General features: G+C 48.8%; 5 protein-coding genes across 5 annotated transcripts; 3 read left to right on the top strand and 2 right to left on the bottom strand.

The window, feature by feature from the left end:
• Positions 1–21: 21 nt before the first annotated feature.
• Positions 22–555, top strand: N7458_006241 (uncharacterized protein; the record flags this gene model as incomplete). Its single annotated transcript, XM_056909623.1, has 1 exon — positions 22–555. The coding sequence occupies one exon, from the start codon at positions 22–24 to the stop codon at positions 553–555; it is 534 nt and encodes a 177-aa protein (XP_056765327.1).
• Positions 556–2,641: 2,086 nt separating this feature from the next.
• Positions 2,642–5,132, bottom strand: pmt4 (dolichyl-phosphate-mannose-protein mannosyltransferase; the record flags this gene model as incomplete). Its single annotated transcript, XM_056909622.1, has 3 exons — positions 2,642–3,096; positions 3,165–4,806; positions 4,902–5,132. The coding sequence occupies 3 exons, from the start codon at positions 5,130–5,132 to the stop codon at positions 2,642–2,644; spliced, it is 2,328 nt and encodes a 775-aa protein (XP_056765326.1).
• Positions 5,133–6,580: 1,448 nt separating this feature from the next.
• N7458_006239 (arsenate reductase ArsC) lies at positions 6,581–6,997 on the bottom strand (the record flags this gene model as incomplete). Its single annotated transcript, XM_056909621.1, has 1 exon — positions 6,581–6,997. The coding sequence occupies one exon, from the start codon at positions 6,995–6,997 to the stop codon at positions 6,581–6,583; it is 417 nt and encodes a 138-aa protein (XP_056765325.1).
• An 844-nt stretch (positions 6,998–7,841) lies between these two features.
• N7458_006238 (arsenic resistance protein) lies at positions 7,842–9,200 on the top strand (the record flags this gene model as incomplete). Its single annotated transcript, XM_056909620.1, has 4 exons — positions 7,842–8,148; positions 8,201–8,343; positions 8,400–8,486; positions 8,544–9,200. The coding sequence occupies 4 exons, from the start codon at positions 7,842–7,844 to the stop codon at positions 9,198–9,200; spliced, it is 1,194 nt and encodes a 397-aa protein (XP_056765324.1).
• A 575-nt stretch (positions 9,201–9,775) lies between these two features.
• Positions 9,776–10,790, top strand: N7458_006237 (uncharacterized protein; the record flags this gene model as incomplete). Its single annotated transcript, XM_056909619.1, has 4 exons — positions 9,776–9,979; positions 10,035–10,139; positions 10,205–10,547; positions 10,600–10,790. 4 exons carry the CDS (start codon positions 9,776–9,778, stop codon positions 10,788–10,790), a joined length of 843 nt encoding a protein of 280 aa, XP_056765323.1.
• Positions 10,791–10,897: the final 107 nt, after the last annotated feature.

The following is a 10,897-nucleotide window of genomic DNA, read 5'->3' as shown; positions in this document are numbered from 1 at the left end:
GGAAACGAATGACCGATGCCGATGCCGACGCTGATGCTGATGCTGATGCTGATCAGGGGGATGATGATGACACTGGAAGGAGATGAGGGGAAACCAGTCAGTTCAGTCAATTCAGTCCGGGCAGAAGCTTCTGGAGGGCGGAGACGGCAACCGACGAGCAGCAGCAATAATCACACTTCTCTAGCGGCTGATCAAGACCCCCGGAAGGAATCCACCCGGTGGGTTCGGATGCTGCGATCTGATTGCAAACTCACAACAGACTCCCGAGAAGGTTCAGACTTGGGTTCCTGTGACCCCCTGAACCGAGAACTCGCAGAGGAGAAGAGACCGGGATGGTTGGAGGTTGGAGAGGAGCGTGTGGAAAGGGAAGAGGCTGAAGAAGCGAAAGAAAAGACTCACAATCAGGTGAGACCCGAGCTGGTGTCCGGGACACTTGTACTGGCCGTTTCAGTTTTGGGCTCCGCTGCGATTGAGTCCGGTCGAGCAGACTGGAGCGAGTCAGATCGGGCGATGTGGAGCTGTGGGAGACCACCGAAAAAGGACCTGCTCAGGTAGAACCCGGTTGGGGAATCTTGGGATTCAAGGACAGGTCAAGACTCAGTGCCCTGACGAGCTCGGGTTCGGGATGGAACTACTGGTCTGTAAAAGGTTCCAGAGCGACCGAAGCCAGGGGAGACAGCCCAAGAATGTGAATGTCAAGGAAAAGCGCTGCACACAGTCCGGACGACGGAATGTCCGCAAACTTCGAGGCAAAGAATGAGGGAAAATGGAAACAGCAAGCAGAAAAAAACAAAGAAAAATTACCCAAAGACGCACGATCGTCTAGGCAATTCACAGCACTAAAAAAAGGGCACTATTAAACAGACTAGGAATCCGCACCAGAGAAGAAAAAAACACAATCCAGTTAGGCCAGTCATTAGTGCACGCCTGGCGTCTAGTTCCGTCTCGACCCTGCAATATTTTTGCCTCTCGGCACCTTTTGTGGCTGGACGGGGCAGGGATTAGGCCCGGATGGTTCGATGTATGTACTGTATGATGATGTCGTCGACATTCAGTCGAATTTCTGATTCCAGAGATTTTAATAATCCTGGACGGGCATCATGGCTCAGATCGGTCATTGACTACAATGGACAGTTTTTGTAAACCACAGTATGGAGTAATTACTGAGTACCTGAGTACTGCAGGACGAGCCATGGCGACTATCGACTGGCTCATGGTTCCAGCTGGGTGAGACCTCTTTACTAACTTTAGGATCCTGGGTGACAGTACGGAGTACCGTATGGACTGTATGGACCGGACACCTTTTGGGGGCTTGACTATAAATAAATAGCCCGAGCCGGCGCTTATGTCACGATCGGACCCGCCGATGATATCCATCCAGAAGAGCATCTATGACAGTATGGAGTATTCACTACAGAGTTTACATAGATCCTGTTTTGTAGGTCGGCTACAGTCCCATAGTCCCATAGTCCCATAGTCCCGATTCTATTCTATCCTCTAAGCTCCTATCCTTTCCCGGATATAGAATAATTACTAGAAACGCAAGAATGTTCGCACAGACGACGGAGCTCCCTGCACTACTTAAACCACTCCCTACAGTAAATCCCTCCGACTGGAATGCATTCGTCAGAGGGCAGTGCAAGCTTCTCTTGGCCGATCTAGGGGGCGGTCTATCCACTTGCACTACATACACTACATACTTACAGTAGTTACTAACCTGGATGATTCCGACTAAAACTCACTACGGAGCTAAGGAGCTTAATGTTGATCGGGAGTACGTGGACAATGGACTACATACCGAACTCAGGCTGAAATCAAAGTCACGATCAAAATGGTAGAGCAATACGAGTACAAATCGTAATTCAAATGAGAACAAAAAAAAAGACAGATCCGCTCTGGCCTCGGGCCCGGTAGCCCAATCTAATTAATTGGATCTCGTGCTACAAGAGGACTGTCTAGTCCAATGAGCATGCTCGATAGGGCACGCTCAAGACAGATTAATCTATATCATTCATGATTGTCCTTTTCCTTGCCTACTATCCTCGCACTCCGTTTATGACTTTTTACCGTGCACCTCCCTAGTTAAAACAAATCACGTGGATGCCGTGAGCGAGTCTGCATCACCTTTTCTCCCGGTCAGCTGATGAAGATACTCAGGTTTGCACCACTCAAGACTATGGATGACTCGAGCAATCTACAGTCACACAAGGACTCGACATCTCCTTGGGATTGGGCATGGAACGTAGCGGAACTAGTAGTCATGGAGACCCAAGAAGTAAAAAGAAGAAGAGATTGGAACGAAAGAATAATAATAATGGAGATGGCCGGTAGATACACACAGCAGACAACAGGTCAACCCACGCACTCGCAGGGCAGACCCTATCAAATTTCAAACACCATCCATGGCCCCTCTATCGCAAAAAGTCGCCAGCAAACATTGATACACATACTCCTACAAAAAACGGTGTCAAAATCGGAGATGAGGGGATGAAAGACTTTTCCGCCCAGAGCTCTGCCATATCATGTTCACATCCAACTAGTGTGGCAAGTGTAATCAAAGATTAAACGAAAGATCAGGGATCAGAAATCAGAGATCAAAGAGGGAAATGTCGTGGGAAGTGGAAAAACTCCATGGATTCCCTTATTTGGCAAAGTGGAGGTCATAGTTCAACCACTTGCGAGCATTGACGCCATCCACATCCAGACCCGGTGTACCGTAGGTCAACGGAGCGAAGAAGACGAATCCATAGATGGTCACAGCCAGAATGACCAGGGTCGCGATCCATCCGGCGATGATGGACCTGCGGCCCATGCGCTCCTTGGCAGTGACGAAGCGACCCAGGCTGCGGTGTGCCTTGGCCTTGCCGGAGGGGTCATCCACGGGGGCTGCCGCGGTGGCAGGGTCCAGGGGCTGAAGGTTGAAGATAAACTCAATCAGGGCTCCTGTGACCATAGTCGAGGCTAGGTGGGATGGCAAGTAGTGGTGCAGGAAGCGCTGACGACCCATCAGCCAGAACGGGAAGTAGTGGGCGGCCCAGCAGAGGAAGAGGAATCCGGTGCTGTTATACAGGCGCGAACGGGCTCCAGAACCCCAGACTAGAAGATATAAATGTTAGTCGCTGTTTCAAAAGGATGTGGGGAATCGACAAGTCGAAAGAACTCACTCTCTTCCAAGGCATCCACTCCGCGGCGGAGAGACAGCTGGTCGGCACCAACAATACCAGCAAACACGGCCAGCAAACTGCTGGCAATCCACCATCCAATAGGATTACCCAGGAAGTAGATCTGGCCACGGGTCTCGTTCTTAGTCCAGAAGCTCACACCACGGAGCAAGAACGGCCACTGGAAGGGCTCGGTAGCATAGGGGTGGCTGCTAGTCAGCGCATTGTTGTGGTGGAACATAGCTCCCTGCAGCTCAAAGTACTTTCGCAGGAAAGGCATAGACTTTGGCTTGCGCTCCTCATGCACCCGGCGGGGGCTATCAGGCGCGAGGCCATCGATAGTCTCGGCGAACCACAAGTTGCTGGACTGCAAAATGTTCTTGTTGCCGTTGATCTCGGCCTGCTTGAAGCCCCACTCGGGGAGAGGAGTGGTGTGTGTCCACATGGCGACCCGGGTAGGGACATGGATGAGCTTGATCAAGCTGGCAAAGGTGCGGAACTCCTGAGCTGGCTTGCCATTCTCAATCTTGAGCTCGAAGAGCGTCTCATTGTGGCGCTCGCCTTCGGCCAGATCGGGGGTAACAGTGGTGAATTCCTGGTTGGTAGGGTAGTATGGGGAGGCCACGTCGTGGGTAAGGAGGTAGCTGTTGGTGCCGGTGTGGAGGAGCTGAATGATATCCCCGTTGCGGACACTCTTATTCTGACTGTCATCAGCCAGGGGCTTCGTGGGGATGATCTGCCACAGGTTGTTGGTATCGTTGTGAGGGTAACCAGTCACCTGCTGGCCCTGGCTGGAAATACGGCCGTCGTCGTAGCGCAGAGGGTACTTCTCCCAGTGGCTGTGGAGAAGAGTCTTGGTATCCTTGTGGCGCAAAGTGATGCTATCATAGTACTGGACTCCGACGGACTGGGCAGTCATGGCATTGTCGCTCAGAGTCTCCTGGAACTCGGGGGACATAAACTCATCGCCAGGTCCAGACCGGGTGAGGACGGCAAAGTGGACCTGGAACCAGAAGAGGTAGAAGAAGAAAGGGATGATGATGAGCGCGACGAGACGAGCAGCAAAGTGCTTGATCCAGGTGTACATGTCAAGGGCACCCTGGCGACGGTTGATATCCAGCAGATTCCACAGGTCGATCATCACGGCAGCACCGACGGTCACGAAGGTGAAGAAGCCGACATACTTGGTCGAGATGACACAGCTCATGCAGAAACCTGTCAGAAGCAGCCACTTCCACCACTTACGTCCGAATGGCTGGTGGCGCAGCTTGTAGAATCGGACGTAGCAGAGAACGCTAAGAGCCATGGACAGCACCAGGGTGGAGTCCAGAAGGATCAGGCGGTCCTCGCCGATGTGCGCGTTGTCAAACACCATCAGACCAGCCGCCAACACACAGGCTGGTAGTGAATATCCAGACTCCCACATGGTCAAGAACACGACGGGAATCGTCAGGGCACCGAGAGTAGCTGGCATCGCGCGGAGAGCAAGGTAGGGCACATTGTTGTCGATGTATGAGTCGCCAATGTTTTCGAAGAAGAAGTGGCCATCGTATCCGATCAACCAGCCCATAAAGGCAAACAGAAGCTTTCCGAAGGGAGGGTGGACATCGAAGAAGTACATGCGCTGAAGGTAGTACGAGGCAAACTAGTAATGGGGCAAGCACATGTTAGCTCAATTTGGTCGAGGGAGGGCCCCTTTTGCCATTGCATCGCTGCTCAGCTTTCCACCGAGAAACTTACCTTGCCAAAGTGAACCTCATCAAAGACAACCTCATTCGGGTAATCAAGGCGGTAGAAACGAGTCGCAAATGCCAACACTGTGAGCACGATCATGGCCAGCCAATAATCCCACTCCGACTGCTTGCGCGCAACCGCGACCGCAGGAGGCAGCGAGGCATCGTTCGACGGCACGGCCGCATAAGTCTCCTTCTTACCGCCTCTCTTACGCAGAGAGGAAGAAGGCGACGACATGGTGAAGAAAGAGAAGAGAAAACAAAGAAAAAAAAGGGAAAACCGATAGAGAATGACCGCGAAACCACCTAAAGTAAATAGACTTCCGAAACGGCGAAGCTGTCAGTAGGGTTCTATCAAAATAACTCGTAAGAAGAGAATGGAGGGTAAAGCCAAGGCCAAGATCGATGCTAGCAGCTTACCAGAATCACCAAAGGGCATGGCACTCCGAGATTGAGGCCGGGAAATGCTGGTTACAGAGAAAGGAGTGTCCGGAGGGGGCGATTTGGACTGGTTGCGTGTCTTCTTGTGTCTGGCAAGGCGGTGGCCCGAGCGGGCGCGCATCTACAGTACATACGATGGTCCGCAGCCCTACCAATCAGAGGGCTAAGAGGCTATTATTTCGAAACGAACATGCGACAGGGGAAGCACCGATGACGCGGTTATTATTGTGCTCCAAATGATTCTTCACATGCTTATTGTAGGTGCAGATTGTGAGTGTGGCTGCCTGGTTTCTCCGGCAAGAAAAAGGAAATAAACTACGGTTTTTCTTCTTTCCCTACACTTAGTATCTTCGCTGAATGCTACTATATACGTCGCCCTTCTATATGGCTCTCATGATTGAAATATAACACTATAAGGGATAGTAATAGCTGATTCTGTAAGAGAGTGTATTTCAAAATGAAAAAAGTCTCTTTTCCCTACATGTTTCCTTGCTTGGACACGATCAACGATCGTGTTAGCATCCCAAGTTGTAAGTTATGAAATTATTAATTTTAGCCTGACTGATCCTATCTGCGGAGGTGAGATTATTAAATTGTTTCATGACATTTGATGGACCTCGGCCTCTTTCTAACAAGGATTTTCGAGTAGCTGGCTAGAGCAGTGGTTCACAATAGTTGCTAATGTATCCGACATTATGTTAGTCTCCCATACCATAAGATGCTTCATTCAACTTATGAAACGGATACCTTAGTACCAGGAAAAGACTATATGGGAAAGTCTCCTCTGTCTAGGTGATGGAAATTATTGTGTTACTACCAGACGCTATTGGTATACGATCAATCTCATACTTATGAGCACAATCAATGGCACATGGAATTTGCAAGGTTCTTAATATGACTCGGCCCAAGAGAATAACTATCACAAATGTGTCTGATTCTGGGTGAAGGCCCGAGATTTTCTCGGAGTAAGGCGGAGCACTCCGTGATTAAGAAATTTCTATAAATTTCTATATCTTCAACTGTGGTAGGATTCCCATAGACATCAAATTAAAGCTAGATGGACCCATCTAAATATTCATTCATCCAACGTTTAAATGGCTTGTTCATGAGATAACTCGGTCAGAAGATAGAAGGCCTGAACTTTGACAATCAAACGCGTGCTTCTTCCAAGTCTGGCATTAATACCTTCCAAATACTGTCAGGCCAATCCTAAATTCCCTGCACATTGGAGTGATGGTCGAACCATCACACAGCCGAACTTTGAGACTTGATCTCTGCAATGAGGTTCTCAATACGGTGGCGAATGTCATCACGGATGGGTCGGATCGCATCTATGCCCTGACCCGCGGGGTCGTTCAACTGCCAGTCAAGATACTTCTTGCCAGGAAAGAAGGGGCAGACATCGCCGCAGCCCATGGTGATGACAACATCGCTGAGTTGGACCGCCTCGGTAGTCAAAATCTTAGGTTTTTGACTGCGGAGGTCAATGCCTTCTTCAAGCATGGCTTCGATGACCTTAGGATTGACGGAGTCGACTGGGGCGGAGCCGGCAGAGCGAACTTCAATATCGTCGCCGGCGAGGTGACTGAGATAGCCAGCGGCCATTTGGGACCGACCGGCGTTGTGAATGCAGACGAAAAGTACACTAGGTTTGGCAGCCATGGTATGATTCTTGCGTGATTGTATAAGAAGTATAGGTGAAGTGGTTCCTTGGTTGTGAGCGGCAAGAAGAGATAAGTGAAGAATGGTTGCGGAAGTCTTCGATTGGATATCTTCTACGCGAGAGACCGGGCAAGCGTCTGTTCTTGAACTCTATATATCGCTTGGGCGCAAGCAATGCACTACAAGCCGATAGCCTGTCAATCTAGAACTTTATTTTCAAGGTGGGTATTGAACCGAAAGTTTACAGAAACGTCGGACAGATTGTTGTTCCTAAATCAGTGAAAGCTCATATATCAGGCATGCTTGATCATAGATGATGCTTCCGGTGCCTTTTGAGTAATTCAAGTAATTTATCTGATTAGATCAGTGGCAAGTACTACAGGGTTGGCAGGGGCCAGTTTTCTTTGTGTTGGCTGATCAAACCTGTCATGAGGATATTCTGATACGATGTGTCCGAGGCAAGCTTTGCATGACAATGTCACTTGGTGATCATGACTGGTTAAGATTTAGAAAAGGAGACCCTGCCTTTTCGTGGCCGAAAAAAACACGAACCTGGAGCAATGACAGTTGGTCACTACTTAGATATGATTGGTCGAGACGGGCAGGATGTCATTCGCCACTTTTCATTGGTTATCATGGCTCCACTATTCAACTATGGCCTGACTAGTGCTTAATTTCTACCTGCCAAATACTCCAGATTCTACATCTTTTATAGACGCTTCTGTTTTTGCTGCGAAGTTTTTTATCGACAATCCTCGATATATGCTTTGTTCATTTCTCCCCCAATACAACGCATCTGCCAAGTCGAAATCTGTGGAGTATTATCAATCGGCCTGTCTTAGAGATGGCCATTTCAAAATCTCGAACACATTCGCCTCCGACGGCAACAGCAGAATCGCAATCTTCCAGCCCAACATTGACCGGTCGGACACAGGATCTTACCACGTGTGATGTTGAGAAGCAAGGAGGAACTGAAAATGAAGAGCCTCCGTCTCAGCAGTCGGCCTTCAAGGGCCTGGGTTTGCTAGACCGCTTTCTAGCCGTCTGGATCTTTCTTGCCATGGCCATCGGCATCATTTTAGGCAACTTTGTGGAAAACACAGGGCCGGCTCTTCAAAAGGGGAAGTTTGTCGGGGTTTCCATCCCAATCGGTATCTATTCTTCATTCCCCGAGAAACAAAGTTACAAACTGACCGTTCCAAGCTATCGGTCTCCTAGTTATGATGTACCCTATCCTTTGCAAAGTAAGATACGAATCTTTGCACCACGTCTTCAAACAGCGAGCAATCTGGGTTCAGATTGGGTTCAGTATCTTTGTGAACTGGATTATTGCTCCCTTCTTGATGGTAAGATGCAGACCCTGAACTGATTGTGACAATAGTTGCTGACATCGAGCGTTTAGCTTGGATTGGCGTGGGCTTTCCTACCGGACCAACCCGAACTACGAGAAGGTTTGATCCTCGTTGGACTGGCTAGATGTATCGCTATGGTAAGTGAGCCCACTCTACGATGTATCCGGCTTGAACTGACATAACACTCTGTGGAGGTTCTCATCTGGACCGGTCTCGCTGGCGGCGACAATGAATATTGCGCTATCCTCGTTGCCATTAACTCGATATTACAAATGGTGCTCTTTGCCCCCTTGGCTGTATTCTTCATCAACGTCATCAGTCACTCGGGCAGCCAGGTTACCTTCTCGTACTCCACGGCCGCCAAAAGCGTTGCAGTGTTCCTGGGGATCCCGTTGGGCGCTGCAATTGTCTCACGTATGATCCTTCGAAAGGTTGCCGGTCCACGCTGGTATGACCAAGTGTTTGTCAAGTACATTAGCCCACTGTCACTACTTGGGCTCCTCTTTACCATTCTGGTGCTGTTCGCTTCTCAGGGCGACCAAGTGGTACACCAGATTGTATCGGTGATCCGAGTGGCCGCTCCCCTGATCGTTTATTTCATCATCGTCTTCTTCACGACTCTCCTAGTCACTTACAAGCTCGGGTTTGGTTACAAGTTGGCTGCCACTCAGAGTTTCACCGCTGCCAGCAACAACTTCGAGCTGGCAATCGCGGTCGCTGTGGCGACATTCGGTGCCGACAGCAATCAAGCACTTGCGTCTACTGTGGGGCCATTGATCGAGGTTCCGGTACTTCTTGGTCTTGTTTATGTCGTCAGACTCATCGGAAAGCGTCTTGGGTGGAAGGATTGACACAAAATTGATGACAAGCCTTCGTGCCTTCGGAATCGACTGAATACTTTTTTATAACGGCCTATCAATAATGATCATGCATGCGATTAGAGAAGTGACTACAGCGATGTAGTTATTTATGTAGCGAGAAAATGCATTGATGATCTTATCTCTCGTGAGCTTTTGGACAGTCTGTCTTTAATTAACCAGTTTCCGGCTAGTATGATGAAGCTTTCATCTATTTTGATGTAATCTGAAGCTACATTCCACGCACGCATTTTTGTTTATCAAATTTTACATTCTTAATACGATGAATTCCATTCATACCAAGCAGGATAGCTGAAGATAATGTAAAGGAGATGATAGGTCATTCACTTGCCAAGATTGTCCTGCCGTATAGACAGCGAATCGCGCACCGTCCCTCTCATTGACCCCGCAGATCCAGACTCGCCGGGTTATTAATCCGAAAGGGAAACGACATAAACTTGCACCTCCCGTCCCGTCCCAGAACATATTTCTTCTTTATCAAGTATACCTATCGATATTTGATATCTTACACACATTCAATCAAGTACCTGGCCCCATATTCCCACGCGATGAATGCAGAAGATACATATCGGTCCGTGCAACAACGATATGCCAGTGTCGCGACTCAGGCCAACTCCAATGACCAGAGGGACTACGAGCGGAAAGTCGCAACGGCATTTGGATACGATCCTGAGGATTTACTCTCTCTTCCCGAGAATGCGAATCTAGGTGTTAGTTGCGGGAATCCATTAGCGACGGCTAGTATCAGTCCAGTATGATCCAAATTGCCAACCTTCAGGGCCCACGTCGTTATAACACTTCGATTAGGGCGAAACGGTGGTTGATCTAGGTAGTGGCGGAGGTATCGATGTTTTACTTGCCGCGAAAAAAGTCGGACCGGAAGGAAAGGCTATCGGTGTCGATATGACGAAGGTAGGTGACAGTACTCCTCCTGATAAAAGGTATAACCATTTCGCCGTGCTGAGCTTGTAATACAGGACATGTTGGAATTAGCCCGTCGCAACGCGAAGAATGCCGGAGCCTCGAATACATCCTTCATCGAGGCATTCATCACGTCTATCCCATTGCCGTCATCGACAGTTGACTGCATCATCAGCAATTGTGTGATAAACCTGGTTCCAGACGCCGAGAAACATCTTGTGTTTCAAGAAATATTCCGTTTGTTAAAGCCAGGAGGTAGAGTTGCGATCAGCGATATCCTGGCAAAACAAGAGCTTCCACTAGAGATAAGACAAGATCTATCACTCTATGTTGGCTGTATAGCTGGCGCTAGTCAGGTTTATGATTATGAGAAATATCTTAAGGAAGCAGGATTCCAAGGTACCTATACTACCTTGTTTGCGTTGATTTCATGCTAATGGTGAGCTTACAGACGTGTTGATTATCAACACCAACAGCGACCTAAACCTGTACAAAGAAATGTCGCTGAATGAAGATGCTGACAAAGCACCATCAAAGAGCTCATGCTGCAGTACTGCAACCACCGAATCAAAGGGGACAAAGGGGTTGCCAGATGTTGATTTCAATCATTGGACTGGTGAGCTGCGACATAACCCAACTTGAACATTAGATAAGATACGATGCTAACTAGACTGAAGGCTCATTCAAGATCTTTGCTGTTAAGCCCAAGATAAACTGAGAAGTATATTCAGAGGCAGACAAGAATTAAT

Source organism: Penicillium daleae (assembly GCF_028827525.1).
Source record: "Penicillium daleae strain IBT 16125 chromosome Unknown utg000006l_segment0_segment0, whole genome shotgun sequence".
Taxonomy (NCBI): domain Eukaryota; kingdom Fungi; phylum Ascomycota; class Eurotiomycetes; order Eurotiales; family Aspergillaceae; genus Penicillium; species Penicillium daleae.
The sequence above is the reverse complement of the archived record's forward strand: the minus strand, read 5'-3'. Positions and strand labels throughout refer to the sequence as shown.